The sequence below is a fragment of the Indicator indicator genome, chromosome 9, assembly GCF_027791375.1.
Source record: "Indicator indicator isolate 239-I01 chromosome 9, UM_Iind_1.1, whole genome shotgun sequence".
Lineage (NCBI taxonomy): Eukaryota > Metazoa > Chordata > Aves > Piciformes > Indicatoridae > Indicator > Indicator indicator.
Genome location: NC_072018.1, coordinates 14984780 through 15008581, shown reverse-complemented (window position 1 = coordinate 15008581; position 23802 = coordinate 14984780). Strand labels below are relative to the sequence as shown.

The following is a 23802-nucleotide window of genomic DNA, read 5'->3' as shown; positions in this document are numbered from 1 at the left end:
CACTGGCACCAATGGACTTTGGTTCAGGCTTCCAAATAATTTTTCATTGTGAGGTGCATAACAATAGCCAAGAAGAACTTCTTAAGAGGGAACTATTTACAACAAAACATCCTAATGCTCTGAGTAAGTGAAAGTTCACACCTTTGCAGATACCAGGTTATGTTCTCCCTTCCACATTTTGCTTCTCCTTCACTTAACTGTTCCAATGTCATTCAATTTCTAGTATTTGGTTTTTTATTATACTCTTGATATTTATTTATACCAGTAGATTATAAAAAGGTCTATCATACTACTATGGTGAACACACCCATGAAAGAAAACTGACATTCATCCAAGTTCTGTAGTTGGAAGCTTGGTCTAAATTTGGAATAAGGAAATCTAAAAGTACTTCAAGTTTAGGGATGTTTCTCAGTGTTGTCAGTTTAGTCCAATTCAAGATAATATTTTTCCCTTCAACATGTCTCACAATTTGAGTAGAAAAAGTTGGCATATAATCCTGATTGTCATTCCAGCTGACATGATGTTACCCAGTGATGAGTGAACATGAAATTTGTAAAGGATAATATTCAGCAAACACACAGGAGAAAAAAAAAAATACAGCGCAAAAGTGTTTCTCCATAGTGGATAAGCACATTTCAGAAAAGCAACATAAGTATCTGTTTCAGACCTTATGAGGATAAATACTACATGGAAAGACTGTAATTGTTAAGGAACCTAAAGCCTTCTCTCAGCAGTCTTTAAAAATCACAACCTAAATGTCTGTATATTCACAGATAACTCAAATTCCACTGGCAGATTCACCATATGAGAAAATGTGCAATGAAATACATTCTATTTTGAGACCATGGGCTTCATCTGTTTAAAAGTCATGTAAAATAATTCATTAGCTATCATTTCTAACTCATAGAGGCTCACATAGATAGGTAAGACTAGAGTTCTGCAGAAAGATGAAATAATTATGGGCTCTGAGTGAGAAATCCATCACTCATACTGGAAATCCTGTAAAAGGTTTTGGCCTTTCTAAGGAAATCTCCCTTCCGTATCAAAAGGTGAACGAATATTTCATTGACACTTGGAGTATATTACAGACACATTACATTAGTCTTCAGTATCTTTAGAAAGTCAGGGAAAAGGGTCAACCTCTTTTTCCAGCCTTAAATATCAATTATTTCTTTTCATTATTGCTAAGCTGTACTTTAAAAACATACTCTAAAAAGTGCTTGTGAAATATTTTAACAAGTTTGGTGTGAGGGGGTTGCTTGTGGTGGCTTTTGCTGAGCAGGAAGAATTTGATACTCTCTGTCCAACTAGTTTCATAATGAGAACAATATAACCAGCCAAGGAGTAGAAAGGATGGATTGTTCATTATGAAAATGGAAATTCACTCTCTTTGTTTCCTGAAAGTGCCTTTTATTTCATTTCTTTATGTGTAATTTAAAATGAAGGATAATCTTTGCTTGTTTACACACTAGGCAATTTCAGTGATGTTCTATAAACACTGTAGAGAGTATAAATCATAAATACTTTTTTTAAGGAAAATAATTGTTCCACTGATGAAACATTTATACGAAATATTACAAGACCATAAGAAAATGTTATTAACACAAACGAAGTTAAGGTCAGGAGATTAAACATTTTGCTACTGACAGATTTGCCAAGTCATTAATTCCAGAAACTGAGAAATATGAACTCAGAAGAATTTAGCTAGAAAACATGGAGAACAACTCTCTGACAGGCTGTTTTACAGAAACAAATCTGAGAATTAAAAAGAAATAAATCTGGAACTTAGTATAACAGTGTTGTGCTTTATTAAAAAGACAAATAGAAGGGGATTTGTAAGCAGGCAAATACTTGTGGGAGAGGTGAAATTACCATTTCTCTGCCCAGCACTGAAAAAAAAGGTTGTTTCAAATAATGTCTCCAGCTTGTGTGCTATAGACAAGAAACAAACTGGTTTATTAGAAAAACTTTTAAAATGTAATCATAAGATTAGGAACAGACACTGTTCAAAGAACCTGAACTTTTTTTGTGGGTAAAAATCTGTCAGTTAAATAGGTATTGCCCACTGCACATAGGCAAGCAGATGAATAAGAGTATAATTGAGAGTCTTTCCTAGTAAATGATTCCCTGATCCTGCTGAATTGTTTCTCGTTCCAGGCAAGAACTATTTTTCATGTATAACATAAAAAAGAAAACTGAATTTTTCCTGCTGCCTTATGCTAATCCTGCCTTTTGAAATCACTAAAAAACAGATTTAGGGTTTGGACTTCTTTTATTTCTTTGCTGAGAAAATAACATGAACATTTAGGCATGAAACAGATGTGAGTAGGTGTCAGACAGCCTCCTGATGACACATAAGAAAAAAAAAAAAGATTAAAATGGATCCTTAATTGCATACCGAAGCTCAATGTCATAAGTAGAATTTGATTTAACAAGACAGTAGGATTTTAAAGTACTCTGGGAAAAATAAGGTAGAAATGTATTAAGGTAGTATGCACTTGTGTTTTCATTATGACTTTGTCGCTAGTACTCTAAGGCAAATCAGTACCAGACAACAGAAACAACGTTGCCTACAGGAAGGCTGGGGAAGGACTGTTTAGAAGGGCTTGTAGAGATAGGATGAGGGACAATGGTTTTAACCTAGAGCGGGTAGATTTAGGTTAAACATAAGGAGGATGTTCTTTACAATGAGAGTGGCAAAATACTGGAACAGGCTGCCCAGGGATGTGGTTGAGGCTCCGTCCCTGGAGACATTCAACATCACACTTGATGTGGCCCTAGGCAGCCTGATCTGCTTGGAGGTGTCCCTGCTCACTGCACCAGGTTGCACAAGATGACCTTTGAGGGTCCCTTCCAATTTGATGCACTCTGTGATTATTGTGTTATCGACAAAATTGTTGCTTGGTATGAACAAGTGTGTTATGAAATAAGCAGAAAGCACCTTCAAATACCCTTCCATAGTTTATTTACAGAGCTCAACCATTACTAAGGAGAATCAGTTCCCTTGATGTCAAACATTTAGGCACAAATTTATATGCTCACATAGGTAGACTAAAGTTTTGGGTTCTTTCGTTGGAGGTCCTGAATTTAAAATATATCTTACTTAACATTTACTTGCAATTAACAGTCTTCAGCTAAATCTACACCACTAAACTACAGATAATCTAAACTGAGAAGCAGTGCAGAGTCACTCCTGCTCTATGTTTGTTAGCACATTTGTTCTAACACCTGGCTAATAATAATCTTTCAGGTAACACCTAAGTACAATCTAGGGAAAACACATGAACAAGGGCATGGTGGTTGAGGCTCAGAGACTCCAGCTGTAAACTGTGAGCTACACTATGCTCTGTGTGTCTGTGGCAAGAAACATACACCTGCTCTGTCTTATTTATAACCAAAAATGTATAACCATAGTTTTGGAGTCTGAAACTACATGAATATTCTTAATAGACTGCAATTATGGTTTCAGAGATGCCTCTATATTATACAGGTGGTGATTGTGAAGTGGAGCTTATAGAGCTGGGGGTGAAGGACTGACAGAGATAAAAACATGGACTAAAGTCTGAATAGTTTCTGCTCTAAGATGATATGGACGATAAAATAAGGAGAATCTCAGTAAACTAAGTAAAGGTCATCCACTTCCCAGGACATTCAATATCATCAATGGGGATGTGGAGGTAACTTTTAAAAGATCTTGGAAGAAACAGCAATCTCAGTAAATAATATGGCAGAAATCACCCAAAAGACATCCAGCAGAGTTTGGCTCAATAATTACATTGATTGTGTTTTAAGGAGGCTATATCGAATTGAAATTAATGAGAAACTAATAGACTTACCAGGCTCTGGCATAGTCCAGGCTTTACACCTAAAATGCTCACTGGGATCTGAAGGTTGACCTATTCCAACCAGATTTGCAGCAGCAACTCGGAATTCATAGAAGGCATCTTCTGTCAAATCCTCTACCTTTTTTGAGAAAACAATTCAATTCATAAAAAGTCATGAATTATATTCTTTTAGTAAATTAAATGCTTAAAAATAAGCATTGGTTGATTAATTATTAGATCTTAGTGCTGTGCTGGAGGAAGGATTTTACTCTTAAACCAAACACACTGCAGAGATCTACATTGTGCTGCTGGGTTACAGCCACATCACCCAACGACTAATAGTGCTAAATATATTGGCACGAGACATTGTAAAAGGTTAGAGTAAAGGTTTAGGGAGCCCATTCAATGATTGACTACTAGCAGATACTTATAAGTGAGTGCTCCAACATGAAATACCTTCTTTCATTGCTTTTGAATGGTTATTCATAACCTATTCTCTTAAGCAAGCATTCCAATGGTGGCTGGTCTAAAGAGGTCATTGATTGAACAGGGAAGAAAAACAACAGGAAACTAAAGAAAAAGCCAATCAAGTTAATTCTGCAGTGTGATGGCATAATTCTAGGAAAGATTCTCACAGTATTTTTTTTCTAGCTTGTATGGGTCTTCCTCTTAATATTACCTTACCATTACAAAGTGAGGAAGGACTGGAAATGGAATGACCAGAAGCTATGCTATATCTCCAGAAACATCCACAGTAAATGAACCCTGACTTACCTAACAAATTCATCACCACATCACCATTTCTGATTTTGAGGGCAAGGTAGACAAGAGCAAGGGGTAATGCTTATAAACTAAGATAAGGTAGATTTAAACTAAACAAGAGGGTAGATTTAAACAAAATAAAAGGAAGAAATTGTTTACAGTGGGGGGGATCAAACACTGAAACAGGTTGCCCATGGGAATTAGCAAAAGCTCCATCCCTGGAAAGTGAAGGTTGGATGGGGTTCTGAGCAACCTGATCTAGTTAAAGATGGCTCGTTCACTGTCCCTTCCAACCCAAAGCACTATGATTCCATGCTACAAGGCATGAGATTCTTGACATATTGAGCACCTCATGATAGCAGCCTTCTTCCATTATTTCACTTCTGGATGAGGTAAATACAGTATAACACATAAGCTTTCTGCACCTCAATTCACTACCTAAGTTCCCAAAATTTATACTTAATCATATGTCTCAAGAGCAAGAGGCAGCTGAAGGTACAACTTCTAGTGGAAATACTAAAGAGTTTTAGATTTTCATGAGTTAATGAGCTATATTTGTGGGGAAATGCCAGATAAAAGCATATCTGGGTGTGATGTTTTTAATGGTAAGAAACATATGATGGGATGTTGACAAACACATGATAGGGTAGCAGCAAATACAACACTATATCAAACAAGGTAAGCTAGGAAAAGTCAGGCACTAATACAATGTAGACAGAATTTCCTGAAGAAAGACAGACATAAAGTATGGTTTAAAAGAGATAATAACAGTTCAGCCTGCAAAATGTTTTAGAAATCCTAGGTAATTAAGGGAAAGAATGTTTGTGAGGTTCCCATAGAATTATTTCACAAGAGAGAGTTAAACCTTTCATGATTTCCCAGAGCCATGATATATATCTCACTGCCTTCCCTGCTTGCAGTATGTTGTAAAGTATTCTGTGGTGCTAAAAACTGTCTTGCTTTTATTTCCCATCAGTATTTCAGATTTCTGTCATTCAGGCTAGTGTATGAAGATGCACCTTCAGGCACAGTTACTGGCAGGACTGAGACTTAAATATCCAATTCATTAAACTCTGAATGGCTTCCCATTCATTTACACCATTCATTTGTCTACAAATGCATTTAAAAAAGAAAAATATCTAGAAAACATTGCTTAGCATTGGACTTTCATGCCTATCTTACCTGCTCCATCTACTCTGCCAGAGATGCCAGCTATAAACTCACAAGATGAGTATTGCTGGCTGCTTCTGTGAATAAAATGTTCCTCCTGAGCTCATCTCCAGCATTATTTTCTACTTTAGTGTCAAATATCTGCTAAACATTTTCTTCTGCCCAGAGTTTATAGGAAAGTTGCTGACTTGCAGAAATAATTCTAAGAAATGTTTGGGAATAAAATCTGATTAATTTATTTTAACAAGCATCAGACTGATTAATTACTTGCTATTTCCTATCTTCCTAACCTTTCCTCATGGAAGTTCATGTCAAACATTTTCTCTTTCAAGAAACTACGAATACATTGTAAGCACAACCAGAAGTAATTTATTTAAAAACTAAAACCATCACTCTGGTTTGCTAGAAAGGAGACGATAAGGCATAATGCTACATTTATTAATCTACTTCACTTTCCAGCTAAAGGCAAATTTTGAGAGTAAGAACAGGGACATTTCCATTTGTTCTCAGCCTGTCTCTATTTAATTTATGAATCTTTAGTTCTACAGACAGCATGGTCGTCTGTCCTGCTTCAATCTTTTCTCTGCATGTTATTAAAATTGTTATATTAAGTATTTAAGTATTTTTCTGCAGGGAAGTAGAGCTCTGCCAAAACCAAAGAAACAGTACAAATCAACTTGAGAAAAATAAGATGTACCAACCGTATAAATTGTCTGGGTAATCAGAGAAGAATTGACTTCATGCCAGTTTTGATGGTTAGCTTCCCGCTTATCCATATAATAACCAAGGATTGGTGAACCTCCGCAGAACCTTGGTGCTTTCCAGCCAAGGGTCATGGAATGACCATCACAGTTCAAAAGCGTGATACCATGAGGATATGATGGACAAGCTATAAGGAGAAAAGTATTTTGAAAGTTAGGACAGAGTCTAAACCACTGCAGCATAGAAGTTGTTTAGTGTTTTCTGTATTGCGTTTTGTTGTTGTTTTTTGTTTTTGTTTTTTTCCTGCAGCATATTGCTATCAGCTACATATTGGTAACAAAGTAAAACTGCTAATCAACATTAATTTTATTTCCAAATATAAAATGTGGAGCTTCTGAAATGTCTGCCTAGTGTGCTGTGCTCTCTGGAGATAACAAGGTGGAATAGATGATCTTTGGTATGGAAATGGTAACGCACCAGTTTAATTTATGTTGATACAGAAAAGACGTTTCCATCATCAGTTCACTTGCATGAGTTTACTAGCAGCAGAAGCAGAAACATCACCCAGGCATCTTCCTAGAGATCAGAAAACAGTTTCCTGAACTTTCACATCCCTACTACTAACAAGCACTGTTTACCATCTGTTCATGAAAGCTTGCCTGAAGATACTCCTCTCATGACCCTGTTTGTGCTGCATGCAGTACTAAGTTCCTTCCCATAAGTATCTGATAGTTTCAGCTGAATTACCAACATAACTTGAGATAATATGACTTATCTCTTTTAGAAGAGAATACGTTAGCAGAAGCCCTTAATACAGCCCCTGATCCTGTAGTTGTAGTACTGATTACCATGAAAACAGGTAGAAATCAGCAGATCTGGCCTTCTGTTCTTTTTTTCAAATGTAGTTATACCCAGAAAGCCATAAAGAATGGCCTTTTCAATTATTACCACTTCTTGGTACATATGAACGACCACACCAAACTCCTATAAATGCCCTTAAAATAACACTATCCATGCTAATGTAAGTCACCCATAAGCAGTCCTGCTAAATTCCTGTTAAGGCTACCAAAACGGACACAAGCCTTCCAGATCCCATTAACTGTGTGTATGATACATGTGCTCTGTGTTTGTGACATACTCCATACAACTCTCATCTTGAAAACACAGTGACAAAAATCAAAAGTGCAGGTGCATTTATGATATAAGGGTGATAGATATGACACACACTTCATCCTAAAAAAAATAAAACAAATAGAGTAAGTTTGTCAATCACATCTCATCTAAATTTATCTTCTAATAGCCATTTTGATTTATGAAGCTTTTACAGACATTATTTCTGACAAGTATGTCTATCAGTGATCATCTCCCACAGGCGGAGGCCATTCAAGTGGGGGGAAAGTGTTGCATTTAAGTTTTTTCAGTGTGAAATTGAAACTATGCAGAAAGGAAAACTGGACCATAGCAGCCCAGATCTGTGTATTTTCTGTTCTAAATAATTATCCAGCTTTTCACTCAGAATGTATCATTCCCACTGAAGTTTGCACAATGGATTGTTCTCGTGCTGAGATTTTGTTTTCCAGTTACCTACCGAAGGAGGTACATTGTGCTCCAACCTGGAGTAAACAAAGGGAATTTTCTGTTTGGTTCAGCTGCACAATAATTTAGTTTCCTGTTTTGTGCTGAGTTGGTTTGCACTACTTCAGATCACCCAGAAGCTCCTTGTCTAACTTAATGAAGATTTACAGTTTCTTTCTTGGAGCCACAGAGCAGAAGGCAACCTGGTCATAGAATCTGACTCAATATTTCAATGACTTTTCTCTAGAACAGCCACGTGCCAGAGCATAGACAGCACTGAAGGGCTGGAAAAGGTACTGCTGCAGTAAATGAGACCAAAGCAGTTGTTTGCTAAAACTGTGTAATTCATTCAAGAAAAGAAGTCGACTTGCATAGAATCACACTTACTAAGGGCTGCCTGTACTGTTATAGCCTCTGACTCCTGTGAGTTTTCACTGAATCCTACAGCATTCACAGCTTTCACACGGAAGATGTACTGCTCTCCAGTTTCCAAACCATGAACAACAAACCTGGGTTAAGAAAACAGCATCGTGTATTAGTACATATTTTAGAGGAACCATTCTGTTCTTGGCAACAGTAAGAAAACTTCAGCTTCATGAGTGCTCCACAAAGAAAAATAATTCCAAGAGAGAAATCATAATACAACAATATGATGTAGTGCAGTACAATTGCATAGGACACTGAAACAAAGGTCACAGTACTTGTCAAACTGCTAGTGCTGATCTACCAGGTAGACTGAAATAAGTCAGTATAGTTCCTTAAACTTGCTAAATTCTGAACTAGTCTAGGAAAATTTTTTAATTGTACTTTCATAGTCACTATCAAAAATAGCTTTTTAGTTTTGATTTGGAATTGCAGGTAATTATTATAGCAGATAGACTAGTCAGAACTACCCTGTGTTGACATATGACAAATGAATTGGGTTTTTTCTTCTTTTTTGTGCTCTCTAAATTCTTTTGACCAAGAAGTAGTCTCTACTTTTTTCTTTGATCAATTTCCTTGATGAAAAGATTCAGAAAAATACAAAGTCACTTAAAAATCAATAACTGACAAAATATATTAAACAACATGATGTGCTTGTCATATACTCACAGGAAAATCTAAATTACATGTCTACACTTTGCACTGGGTGAGAGATTACAACAGAATTAAGCATGATTGTCACAAAGGCACTTACTTGAAGAGCCACATAATGAAATATATTTTCAGGAGTGATTAGAAATCATCAGAAATGCAGACAGGTCTAGTGTTTTGAGAAGGGAACCAGAAACAGGAGCTGCTGTCTTTTTTCCAGAGATGTAGCAGGTGAGGGAGCCCTCATGTTTCTGGGATAGGATTTCCTGCACAGTAGTGTCAACAGCCAAAGCACTTTCCCTACGATGCTTATAGCAGATATAACTTGCGTTTTTGCCCTGATGTCCGTGGACCATGGGAAAGCTTCTGAGTTCCCCCTCCTCCTTATATCCTTCCCCATGTGCATCAGTCTGTTTACCCCATAACATAATTCACACTTTAAGGCACTTATTTTATGCTTACTCATGTCCAAGACACACAGAATTATGTCTGTAGAAGATGCTTCTACAACTCAAAGTCATGGAATCTTCCTTGCAGAGATAAGAAGGGAAAGAGAAAGAAGATCTGCCCTGCAATCTGCATAGCTTAGTCTGAGAATCTGCAGATTGCTTTTCTTTATATTTAACATCTACATTCTATGACAGTAACGGTTTTTGGCACATAAATTGACATAACACAGTCTTGCAGTTTTCAAACCTCCCTAAAAATACAGAAGTATTGTCAATACCTGTTATATTTAATGGGTTTATGGTTACAAGCTTCCCAGTGATTGGATCCCACCACGGAATAATCAATGTAGTAGCCATATAAAGCCTCTTCCTGTTTCGGTTTATCCCACTGAACTACAACGGATGTTTTTGTATTCCTTGTGGCCACAACCCGACCAGGTGCAGATGGGACAACTAAGAAAAAGAGAGAAAACATATACTGCTATAAAATACATAAAAATATGAGTAAGCCAACATAGATGCAATATTCCATACTTTTTTTTGTATTTAGTCACTACAGCTGTGACTTCTCCTACAATGTTAATGTTGCTATATGATATATATTTTAATATATTTGTTTCACTATAAGTTTGGATGCCTATATATATGAGCTACATAAATATATTTATTTTTCTATTTGTTTACTTTGAGTAAACTTAGTCTAAGCTGTGAAACTCACCACTTGTCTGATTTTATATAGATCCTTTGAGGAGTGTGTAAGAGGAGAACATATTTTCAAGTATCAGTGTTGATAAAATTTCCCAAAAGTTCTCCCTCAAATGTTTTCTCTTCAATAAGAGATTTATGCATAGCTTATACCCCCTTAGCACTATTGCATTAGTAAGAAATACAAGTAAGCTGTAGAGGTATGATATCACAAGTATTAAGAAACACTACCTTCCAGTCAGTTAAGGACAACCTCAATTCAGAAAAGACCAACTTTTCAGGACAACTTAAAGAAAATGTTTAAGTGCTAAGTGTCCAACTAAACTTAGATAGATTTCACAGAAACATATCAGTTCTAAGGGATCTCTGAAGATCATCTAGTTAAACCTATCACTCAGAGTAGGATTATCACCAACACTAAACTGGATTTTTTTTTTGTCATCTGGCATTGCTCAGACTAGTTTGGCACCCTCATCTCTGCGAGTCACCAAACTAAGCAAACCCAGCTACCTCCACCTCCTATCATGGATCACAGCTTTCAGTCTCCTGGCTGTCTTGGTTGCCATCCAGTGAAACTCTCCAGTTTTCTATATCCATCCCCCTAGACTAAAGTGGCCAGAACTGGAACCAAGATGACCTGTTCCATAATCTTGCCTGGCAGTGAGGTCAGGCTAACAAGCCTGTTAATTCCCTGGCTCCTCCACCTGGCCCTTCTTGTGGATGGGCATCACACTGGCCAGCTTCCAGTCATCTGGGACCTCCCCAATGAACCAGGACTGTTGAAAAATGATGGAGAGTGGCTTGGCAAGCTCTGCCAGTTCTCTTATTACCCTAGAATGGATCCCATCCAGTCCCACAGACTTGTGGGGATCCCAGTGGCTCAGCTGGTCTGCTTCCTCCTGGATTACAGGGGGACTATACTGCTCCCTGTCTCCACCTGCAAGCTCAGGAGGCCAGCTGTCCTGAAGACAACCTATCCTACTATTGAAAATTGAAGCAAAGAAAGCGTTAAGTACCTCTGCCTTTTCCTCATCTTTTGTTACTATATTCCCTTCCACATCCAGTAAAGAGTGGACATTGTCCTTACCCCTACTTTAAGATGTTAATCTCAACCTGAATTCTCTTTTGTCACTCAATTCAATGGTGTATTAATTGTCATTTTGGATAGCCTAGGAATAGGATACCCCATCAGACCTCTATTTTCTGCTCAAGAGAGAAAGCTAGGCATAATTCCTGTGTTATGACTGCCATCCCCATGAAGTTGTCTCAGCTACTCTCAGGATAGTCAAATGGTGCTATATGTAGGCCACTAAAAAGATTCATGTGTGTCTAATGCATTTTAGCTCAGGTAGTAAACTTCATCTCTGAAAATACTCATGCAGTTTCTCTTTAAAACAGCATCTTCTGCTTTCTGCTTTAGCTACAACTCATTCAGAAATCTTGCATTAAACCCTAAGGAATGGACTATTTTCTGTACTAAGTGAAATAAATGCAGTATTTTTCTTCTCTACCTTGGGAAATGTTGACTAGTTTAAATATGTGCGTTAATGAGACATCAAATCCATTTCACCGTGTGTAGTTACCGATCAAGCTAAAGGTGTTCGATTCTGGTTTTTAAAATTATGGCAAACTATGGTATATCAGATACTGTAAATATTTTTTATTTCCCACAAATACGCTCTTCAGGTGATAGCTGTCAATACATGAGGCTGTTATATGTGACATCTGCAAAACTGCAAAACCAGTATTTGGTTTACTTCCTAAGTTTACACTTGCGTTTTTGAATGTGGCCCTTCATCTTCATTAAGTGATAAAAACACTTAATTTTCATTTGGAAAGTTACCGCTAAATATGGAGATGTATCTTCCCACGTCCCTGAAATCTGTTCATCTGCATACCACAGGAGTTCTGTACCAGCTGTAGTTTTCAACTTAGAATACTAAAAAATGAAGGAAAGGCTACCTTATCTAGCTGAAACTATAGGGAATTCAGTAGTATATAATTACCTGAGCCAGATAATATAATTATCTAAGTTACAGATTAGCCTGTACTGTCCTATTTCTGACAAGTTCCATTAACAGAGCACTCTAAAGAATAAATAACTAAAATTAATTTAACTTTTTAGTAATTATTTGTCTCAGCAAGGACACGATCATTAGGAAAATTTTACTTTTTTTCTAAAATTTAACCTCTTGGTCTTTAACTCCTTCATAGTACTGAATACAAATCAATTCGATTACTACTACTGTAATTACAGTAGTGTAATTAAACTGAGAGTTGTTTATTTCCATTTTGTAAAATATCAATTGTATTTAATATTAATGCCTTACCAACGGTATCTCGTGGTTCAATAGGTTCTGTGATTTCAGATGGATCGCTGATTCCATGCTTGTTTGCTGACAAGACTCGGAAAACATATGATTTTCCTTCTGCAAGGTCAAACACTCCATAGCGAGGAGATTTTACCGCAACCTGAGCATTGACTCTTTGCCAACTTCCACTGCCAACCACAGACTACAAAAGAAAAAAAAAAAAAAAAAATCTGTGAATCACTTCTGTGAACTGTCAAAAAAATGAACATGTTGCATTGTTGTATCCTGCTATGAATTTATTTAAGAGCTACAAGAGAAGGACCGCTCTGAAAAGCCTCTCTTTAACATGTGCAAATTCACATAGCTCCTGCATTTCATTACTCTACAAAAAACTCTAATACCTCATTGTCTCCCTACCTGTCTACATTTCAATTCAGGTGTATTCACACCTGTACATACAGCTAGCCTTCAGTTAGGGCCATGATTGTCAGCTGTGACTGGTCCCAAAAGAATTACCCTCATGTCCTGCAAAGCTCCCTTGAGCACACAAAGGTTTGTCATGAAGCAAACAAGTCCGAATCCAAACTTTGCAGAAAAGTAGGTAGGGCGATGTTACTTGACTCACTACTTTACGTATTCTGTTGAATAAGGTCATATCTCCCACAGCTTTCATCAAATGAAATAATTACTTCTGAATAGTCTCAATAGAGCAGCTGAGCTAATCATCACAACTCTACATGGAAGAGAGCCAGCAAACCAGCAGTCTGAGAGAGTTCTGCTGTTTGTTAGGTTCACAGATAAACCGTTGACCAAACCCAAAAATTTAGTCATGGAATTTTGCAGCAATTTTAGAAAAACCTAAGTGACAAGTAAACAGCTTTAAAAAAAATCCCTTCAAACACAGAAAGGTGCATACAGATTAATTGTATATTACATTTTGAAACAGAAATACTCGGAGCAAAACTCAGTAGATTGTGAACTTCTTAGAGAAGAAGCAGTGGTTCTTGGGTGCTTGGAAAATAACCTGTATATAATGAGGTCTGCTTTAGATAAGTAATAACAATATAAACAGGTAGAGCCCATACATCAAAATCTTTTCATAAATGCTGAACTTGCCTAGTGTTATCAAAAAAAAAATCTATTTTTTTCATAATAAAAAAGATGAAAAACATGAAATAAACATAATTTTGCCACATATTTTACCTTCTGGTATGGAAAACATTAATTGTTGCATTTTATTGTCACAGAGGAAAGAATCAACATTACAATTTATTCTACAGTGTAGAGAACTTTTTTCCATTTTGTGTTGCTTGATGCCTTCCAAAATGCATTTTATCCTTCACGACTTCAATTTATTTGAAATGAATTAGAAAATGTGCTTTTTTAAATTAACAGATGACTATGGGAAGTAAAAATCAAGCATTCATATATGAGTTATTTATATGCAAAAAGATTCTAGATTTGGGTATTAATTAGTATAACGAACTTTTGGGATTTTTCTAATAATAACCTTTTATTCCTCATTCTCACTTTCCTTTAGGAAGTTTGGCATTTAATTAAGACTTGTTTGTTCATCATTGTCATTGCTCTATACTGTTTCTTGAGCTGTATAAAGCTATATCTGAAAAACAAGCAGGTAAGTATATTTTTTCAAGTCATACTTAAGAGAGAAATTCAACTATCCAATTGTAGGTGTCCACTCAATGGAAATATACAGATGAGATTTTATCTAGGCTATTTCTGCCTATTCTGGGAAGAACAAGGAATTTTCATGCTTAGAGCTGGTTCAAAATCTTTACTTCAGCATGCTGATATATCTTATAGATAAAAGCAGATGTATGCAACTGGGAATAAGTATAAGGAAGTCACATTATTCTACTATATAGAAAGAAAACTAGATGCTTATTGCTATGGAGATTTTCATTACTTCTTTAGAATGTGAAAGGTGGTGGAGTTTGTGAAATGGATGTGCTTGCTGGAAATGTTAACCAGTAACTTTACACCTATTGGTCCAACATCCAGCAGGTAGTAGATGAGAAATAATGTAGAGATGGGTTATAAAGGTCTTTTGAAGTGGAAATTTTGATGTGACTAAGAAATAAAAGACAAGATGGGGGCTGCAAAAAGCGGAATCATGTGGACAAAATGGTTGGTTGGAAATTTAACTTTGGAGGAATGTAATGAACAGACATAAGAAGAAAAAGAAAATGCACTGGAAAAAATCTGTCACAATATTCAAGACACAAATTGAATATGTGGCTGGTTTATGGACAGTTTAGTGTTTTGTGGGTCATGAAGAGGGGGCCTATGCTAGAGGCATAATTCATAAAAACTAAGTATAGCTTGGCATGGTAGAGTTTTAGAGGTCAGGTGTGAAGCCCAATTTACTTACTGAGTAAAGTTTCAAGCAAGGAGGAAAGATTATGACCTCTGGCTGCAATCCAACATACTTAATTTAGGAAACTGTCTCAGACATCGATGTATCTAAGTAGCTATCTTAGCTTAGATGTGAGAAGAAACCTCTCCTACTGGGATCACTGAAGTCCCCTATCAAGTCAAAGGGAAGAGGAAGGCAGTCATGGAGACTACCAGAGAGCAGTGAACCTGAAACAGACATCTGCCTCTCCTCTCACCTTACAGGGAATAGATCGGAAATGTCAGAATATAGCAGAGGGTGCCTGCAAAAAGAAAAATGAGGTTGACATTATGAGACACTCATTACTCCTTGCTTTGCTGCAGGAATACCAGAAACTTCTCTTACAGGCAGGCTCCAGACTGCCAGTCTTGCCTGTATGACTGCAAAATCTTAAGATGTTTCTTTCCCATTAAACTACTCCTTTACACATGTAGTTTGTTCTTATTTCAGAGAGCAGTAAGCAAATAGCAGAGGGGCATCCTTTTCCCAAGGCTTTGAAATTCAGTGCTCATTAAATCACGTAATAAGACAGTTGACTGTCCATGCTTCTCTAACATCCCATTACCAAATCCTACAAGAGCTCAGAAAGTGTTAGTTTTATTGTTCATTCTGTAGCTCTAAAAATGGATTGAAGGTAATTGCACACAGCAATGAATGCCACTGTACAGTACGGTACCTTCTCAATGAAATACGTCAGTGGCTCCCTGCCACGGGGAACAGGTGGATCCCAGCTGAGTACAACATATGTTTTACTGATTTCTGAAGCGTGTACATTGGTGGGAGGACCTGGAATCTGAACATGTCCTGGAAGAGGAATAAACATAGCAAAGTGTTCAACAGATTAACTCCTGGGTCAGCACTCATGCTACAGCTCATCTTTCTGAACTTCCGTCCTGCTGTGCAGCACTCAGCTATTAGGAGTTATGAGATCATATGTGCAGTTCTCTTGCTCCCTTCAACTACACTGTGAGAAATTAAGGATCATTATTGAAAGCTTGTTATTTTTTTCAATAAAAGTTAAACACACCCCCAGAAAATCTGTGCATTTTCACACTTCCTTCACTTTTGAATTACTTCTATCTGCTAGGCAGAATGCCACAGGGAAAAAAACCTGCTCATTACATTCAAACAGATATTTTTTGATCAAAGACAAAACAGATCTCGGTTATTATGATAAATTAGATTAGAAGGCGATATGTGAAAAGAAAGTAGAGTAAGGAGAAAATCAACTTAGGGCAGAAAAGAAATACATTAAAAAAACCACCCAGAACTTGTTAACAATGTATCCTGTAGCGTGATGGTATTACCAGCTATAGAGCCTAAAACACTTCTAAAAACTGTTGATCAGAGACAAAAATATGTCACCAGCCCTCTGGTGACTCCACCAGTTGTTGTGACCTGAACAAATCCCTCTCTCCACTCACTCTACAGAGTCACCAGAAACGTGAGGTGGTACCTGCATACCCTGGGCCAAGCTGGAGGAATTCAACACGGTCCTCTGAGATCACACTTACTTACTACAGCGTGAAAAGAAGCTGGTTTCACTGTCTGAGGAAGTACAATGGTGTAAAGCAGCTCCAGATAAGAGAAGCTTGAACCTATGATGGAGCACTGCAGGCATAGCTACACAGCTCTGAACAAGCTTCCACTTGGTAATAGGTCAGAAATAGTAACTCAACAGATATGTACATATAGAGAATGGAGAAAACAAAAAGTTTTGTTCTTTTAAGGTATATTTTGCCACTTCTCAGGTTATCAAGGAGCATATATCCTCTAAATGCTCAGGATTTCACAATTAAAAAAAAAAAAAAAACAACCAAATGTTTCTATAATATTCTTTAACTCCTGAAAATGATGTTTTAACAGTTTATAAACATCTGTACGGCCAACCATGATCAAAATGCACACTGAAGTTATTCCGTCATATACACTTCACAATCAAATTCAGATTTAATTGAAGAAAACTGGCATATCCAAAGGAAATTTATTTTCTCTTAGTGCTTTCTCCATTGAATTTCCTGCAAATACACTTTTTCTTTAAGAAAGGCACATGAATCCACCGAGTTCAAGACAAAACTGCTAACAAAATTACAGAAAATTACAATAATCATAGAATCACAGAATCAGTCAGGGTTGGAAGGGACCACAAGGATCATCTAGTTCCAACCCCCCTGCCATGGGCAGGGACACCTCATCCAGCCTGGCCTTAAACACCTCCAGGGATGGGGCCCCTACCACCTCCCTGGACAACTCATTCCAGGCTATAGTCTCTAATCCTTCACACATGCATAAAGTCAAAAGATTTCCAGCAGATTTCACATAACTGAAACTCAACATGTTTTCCTAGGTCCTTGGACAGCCCAAAGCTGGCATAATTTATAACAACCTATCATGATATAATTCAGCACTGGCAAGACTGCACCTCAAATACTGTGTTCTCTTTTGGGCCCCTCACTATAAGAGAGCATTGAGGTGCTGGAGCATGCCCAGAGAAGGGCAATGAAGCTGGTGAAGGGTCTGGAGAACTGGTGGTGTGAGGAGGGGCTGACGGAAATGAGGTTATTCAGTCTGGAGAAGAAGAGGCTGAGGGGAGACCTTGTTGATCTCTAGAACTTCCTGAAAGGAGGTTGTAATGAGGTGGGTGTTGGTCTATTCTCTCAAGTGACTAAAAAATATTACAGGAGGAAATGGTCTCAAATTGCTCCAGGACAATTTTAGATTGAAATTTAGGAAAAAATTTCTTTACTGAAAGAGAGGTCAGGCATTGGAACATGCCTAGGGAAGTGGTGGAGTCACATGAAACATGTAGACATAGCAGATCAGGACATGGTTTAGTGGGCCTGCTGGTCTCGGGTTGATAGTTGGATTTGATGATCTTAGAGGTCTTTTCCAACCAAAACAATTCTATGTTTTTATGATCCTATGATAGTACAGTCTGCTCTCCCAGAATGGAAGGTCATCTGGTGCAAAAAAGGAAATCCATTTACGATCTATGAGATCATTCAGAAATGGTCTCCAACCTTACAGATAAAAGTAACGATCTATATAAACAATGGCATTTGGATTTTCATACTCCTTTATAAAATACACACATTGAAGTAACAGAAATCCAAAAAGAATTATTCATGCTTATGCCAGAGTAACCATTTGATGCTTCTGATAATTCTTAGGAAACCCTGAGAGCAAAGTGCATTTTGTGAAGCCAAACAAGTAAGAGACAAAATACATTTGTATTCTGATCCTATAACGTGATTCTGACGTAATGGAAGTAGTGCTGTTAGTGCTATGTTCTCTGACCTTCTACACCCCACCTTTTACTCCTGTTCTCTCAGCCTTGCAAGGCAGTATATCTTTATTTATTAGTATGAAGTTTCCATATTAGGTTCCTTCTCAAACTGTGTTTCTAATTACAATGCTATATTCCTGGAATATAAACAGATAGAATGAAATCATAGAAATGCTACCTACCTTCAAGGTCATCCTTCCTGATCACAATCTTTCGCCCTTCATCCATATGAATAGCTGTTAATCAAAATATTCAGTTAGATTCTTGAATTGGTTTAGTCTATTTACAAACATTGCAAATCATTACTCATCACCTGTTTCAAAAACCCACATACCTTCATTTCTATAAACTTGTTATTAAATCTTTCCCCAGATGGAGAAAACTCAAAGTCGTACACTGGTTCATTCCCTTTCATAGGAAAATAGAGTATGATAAGACAGGACTATTTAAAGATATGCTAAAAAAAGCAAGAATTAGAGTCACGGGAGATGGATTCAATAATGTGGCAGAAATTTTGTTATAGGAATTAACCATAAAGCTGATGGAAACAGCATATTCAGCTTAGACTTAGAAGCAAAATTGGGCCAGTCTGCAGTCTTTATAACAAGTTTAATTCTCCTGTGAGTAAAAGGAACACACTAAACAGAAAATGTGCAAGTACACAATATATGGACTCTCTACATGGCTTTAGGACAGGGCTAGATCAGTTAGAGTACTCCCCATGGAAAGCCTCCTTACTCTGTTCAGGGAGAAGCTCTCATAAGGTTTCTCTGCAGTTTGCAGTGGCCTTCAGCAGAAGACCAGGTTTCAGAAAGAGCTTGTACATTAGATAGGTTGGCTTCTTCCTTCTGTCACTATATCAGAGACCCCTCAGCCTGCACCACGGGGACTTTGTGACACTACTAGCACTTCACTTGGAGAAAAAGACATGGATAAATACGAGAGCGTGTAAGATAGTGAATTGACACGTGGTTTTTGGTTGGTTGTTTTTTTTAACTGAAACAGGCATGCAATAGCTTTTTCAAAAGTTGCTACCAACACACATGGAAGTTTACAGAATCTGAGGGCCCATCTCCCAGTAAAAATGACACAAGCTTCTAGGGCTAACTCTTCTGAAAACATTGTTCTCTGTAATAATGACTGTCTATGTTCAAGGCTAAGCAAAATCAGCCATAGCAAAGAGAGTTCCCAGGTCCTGTCAAATCGTCTGTATGAACCTTGTCATTCCAACTACATCCCCCACCTTGAAATTGGTGAGATATTCAGTCAAAGGAAGAAGCAAACTCTTCTCCTTACATTACCTACACAATAAAGACCTTTTTTTTTTTTTTTTAAATCAAATATTCAACATCTCTTCAGCCTTGAATAACCTACTTTGTGTTCTCTCCAGATCAGCAGGGTCAAGAGCTGCAACTGGTTCAGAGACTCTGGAAGGCCTGCTAATGCCAGCGCTGTTCACGGCTCTTACACGGAATATGTAAGACCGTCCCTCCTGCAGACCAGTCACAGGATACTTGCAGATTTTCACAGGAGCATCATTGCACTGGACCCAGTTTTCCAAACCTACTTCACATCTTGGAGTGGCAGAAGACAGTATTTATCAGTATAACCTAATAAATATATATCATCTGGTACGCATCAAGTCAGAATCACAGAAGTCATCCTCTCCAAGCTGAGGAATTAAACCATACCCCTCTCTAACAAAAGCCATTTTATACACTCTTTCCTTTGATCAGACAACCAGTTCCCTTTTAATTCATATTTATTCATACTGCAACTGCAAAGGTCATTTTTCTTGCATGATTTTTGACCTTTTCAACTCTCTTAGCTTTCATTTCGTTTTCTTCCTTGTTTTCTGAAGAACTACTTATTCAGTTTTCAACATGCATCTCCACAGACTATGCTGAAATTGCAACATTCACCTAATATTTTCTATTGCTTCCTTATATTTTAAAGCAAGCATCTTTGCATTTTTCCCTCCAACAATGGTTGGGACACAGAGTGTAGGAGTCATCAAGAAGCATAGTAATGTCCTCATACTGGCTTCTTTGTATGTACATATTTGGTTTGTGTCCTACTACTACAAACTTTTGTGGAGAAGATTGTCTTTTGCCTTGACAGTACCAGGAAAAATAGGGTCATGATCCTTGGCACTGCAGTAATCCAAGCAAAATGTCAAAAGCACTAGCTGAGCAGTTTATACACAAAAGAGGTGAAATAGTCTCATGATCTATGCACTCCACAAATTGGATACAAACAGTAGAGCCCTCAGGGCGTAAGGTAATTTATTCATACTGACTCCCACTCATAAATCAACATTTTCCACCAATTACTAGACAGTTCTTACTCAACTACACCAGATTACAGGGTAGCAAACAGCAATGAGTTGCAAATGTTGCTTTAAATGTAGAGCAATATACATTTTGGTAATGTTTTTGCTGACTAGCAGTTTCAGACACTAAGGATCGGATGTTTTGCTCTGGCTACAAGCAACAAGCACGTGTTTTAGATGAAGAGACATGACAAAAACAGCACTTGGAGCCCCTGTTCCCCAGCTGCCTGCATTGAGGTGAAACCCCAGCAAAGTGCAAAGGAGAAAGGAGGAGAGAGGATTACCATCCTGATATAAACTACCAGGCTCCCAGAAGCCCATGCCATGGGCTTCTGATGTAGCACAGTTAAGGCAGAAATAAAAAGATAACAAAATAACTCTTAGAATTCAGATTTTGTAGTATACAGATTAGAGACTGATTCAAGATGTCCATGGATTCTGGCATCTATAATTAAAAATTACCCAGGCTCATACTCTGATTTGGCCACATCTATACTATTAAACATTTTTAGCATTTGATAAAATGTGTATTGGGAATGGCCCCTGGCCATTGCTAAATCCTAGACTATGCCCAGAATTACTTAGGAAGGCACTAGATCATCTAGGCTAAAAGTTTGCCAGGGAACAGTCTAGTAATTTAACAGTAGGCAACTGAATTCCAGTGTTGAGTCCGTAAAAATATATCTAAAAGAACTCACATACCGAAGGATATCATGGTAATTTACGTTCTTCATTATACACATGTTTTTAGTAATGAACAAAATAAAACACAGCCCAATGTTTACATACTTGTCAACAAAATATCCAATGACCGGGCTCTCATTGATTGTGTTTGGTGGTTTCCAGGTAACAATAACATAGTCTCTGTTAGCATCATGGCATTTAACATCCATGGGGGCCCCTGGTGCTCCGGCGATCAGTGCATCAGCATCTGGATCACAAAAAATAAATCAGATTTGTCTGACTTCTCTGAAATCTATTATAAAGATAAAAGAGAAGATTTTCAGTTCACTGTGCTATTCGTGTATATGAATGGAAGCCCAAAGATTTAATCACACAGTAATTCAATACATTAACCAAATCAGGCCCATGATGTCTATAATACCACACAGATAAAAGTGTTCAGTAGTACTTTCGAAAGCAGAAAAGCAGTTTAGGCTTTTTCACAATTAAAAGCCAAGTTACCCCATGTGGTTTTGATGCTCTTTCCCACTGAAAGCTGTGTCTCAGGGGCTTACTAATCAGAGTAAAGAACTGGTACTCAGTAAAGAACAGGTAGTCGAAGAAAATAAATCAAGTATCTTGAGCTGATATTGGTACTCAGTATCAGATCACAGCCCACAATTAAAAAGGCAAGTTGAAGGCCAACAGAGGACCCTAAGAGAATCCAGAGGACATAGCTCAAGTCCTGTGCAAGTTAGGAGGTCAAACATAGTATAAAATGGAAGAGAGGTACCTAAAAATTGACCCATCACTACAGCAGAAAACTTCTAGGAAAGTTGTTATGTATTAGTGGGACTTTTTCACCTGGGTAATTTCTTTCTTAGAAGGTCTTTGGGAAATAAAAAGAGTTAGAAAATTGTGACAGAGTGACTTGTTGAGGATGCATTGCAAAAGCTGATGCAGCCTCTGCAAAAGTCCTGTAAGGTAAATGATCTCAGCAACTCCACTTCACACAAACTGTCTGGATGACACTTCTGCAAGACACATATGTTCCAATACATTTTCAAGAAGAACAAGGTTTAAAATTACTATGGTTCCAACGGCTTCAGTTAGCATAGTCCAGTTAGCCACCAAAGCTCTTGTCCAGTGTTATTAAGAGATAATTTCTCAGCCAGATTTTTTTTTCACTGAAAGTTGAAAATAAGCAAAAGCTAAGTTCTGCTCAGAGGTGCATGTGGAAGCTCACTCTCACTTCATTGAGAGTTGTGTATGTAAATGTGAAGGAAAATGTAGTTCTTTTTCACCACATCCCTTGTGAAAACTGCCTTTTATAAGTGAGCTAACTTCTAACTTTGCTTCTTTTATCTGATTATTGAGATGACTGTGACTGGTATCATAGTGGGCAAATTCCTTTTGTTTGGTGGTTGGTTTTGTTTTTTTTCTATACCTCTTCCTAAGACCAGGCACAGGATATAAGACTACCCAACAAGGCTCATTAACAGTTATCAATCTTTAGATCTAAAACCATCACAATGATGACTTCTAGTATGCAAAGATGTTTCTTTCCTACCAAGGAAAGAGATAGCAAAGAAAGAATGAAGCTGTTTCATCACAAGAAAATACCCTCAGAAGCCTGCTTTGCTGGAAGCTCCCCATTCCTGTAAGTTGACTTTTTTTTTTCCTAGCAAACTACTAAATAAATCAAATTACTATGAAATACCAGAAGGATTAATTTCTTTTTTACTGCAGTTACTTCATGGGGTTATTGTGGCAGGGTTGAAAATTCCCTCCAACATAAAATTTGCCAGACTAGCCAAGCTGGAAGCAAATGAAGCTGAATTTACAAGCAAAACTACAATATACAATGAAATGCAATGAATATGTACAAAATATACAGTATTTATTATATTTACAGGTATTTACAACTGACAAACATCACAAGAACACCCCTGGCCAAAAACCAGGGGAGATGCTAGCTTCTCCCACCCCACTCCCCTCCTTACACCCGTTGGACACAAAAGGGACAAAAGAAAGAGAAAAGAAGTTGTTGTTAATACCAGTCACAACAAAAGCAATGCAGTCAACGTCAGTAAAGCCAGGAGAAGCAACAACTAGAGCCAAAGAAGCAAGAAGAGAGAAAGATTGCTTTCATTACTAACTTATGTTTGTTATCTCTCCAACGGATTGTTTTCCTTTTTGTACCCAACAGAGATTTATTTACATTTTACCACTTTCTGTTCAAGATCTGTGAAAAATATTTAAAGCTACAGCCTAAAACTACCACAGGTTGTTTAATAAAACTAACATTTCTTCTGCTCTTTTTAATTTCCCCTCGAGACAGATGAAAAGTTTACCTCTGACAAACAGGTATGCACTGTATTCACTCACTCCACCTCTTGTAACCATGCGCAGGGTGTATAAACCTTCATCATCTTTGTTCAGATGGGTAAAGGAAAGAGCTGCTTGGCCTTCTGCAAAATACAGCTTTGTCCACTTGGAGTCCTTTATTAGCACGTCTGGAAGAGAAGTTCC

General features: G+C 37.5%; 1 protein-coding gene across 1 annotated transcript in view; it reads right to left on the bottom strand.

Annotated features, from left to right (window-relative positions):
• MYOM2 (myomesin 2) overlaps window positions 1-23802 on the bottom strand; it is a 68980-nt gene that overhangs the window by 27245 nt on the left and 17933 nt on the right. Inside the window, exons 9-18 of the mRNA XM_054383898.1 lie at window positions 23625-23786; window positions 21397-21538; window positions 19650-19849; window positions 18458-18511; window positions 15666-15793; window positions 12592-12775; window positions 9835-10009; window positions 8421-8542; window positions 6458-6645; window positions 3837-3963 (exon numbers count right to left, since the gene is read on the bottom strand). Of these exons, the coding sequence (XP_054239873.1) occupies window positions 3837-3963; window positions 6458-6645; window positions 8421-8542; window positions 9835-10009; window positions 12592-12775; window positions 15666-15793; window positions 18458-18511; window positions 19650-19849; window positions 21397-21538; window positions 23625-23786 (1482 nt within the window). The remainder of the gene's footprint in view (window positions 1-3836; window positions 3964-6457; window positions 6646-8420; window positions 8543-9834; window positions 10010-12591; window positions 12776-15665; window positions 15794-18457; window positions 18512-19649; window positions 19850-21396; window positions 21539-23624; window positions 23787-23802) is intronic.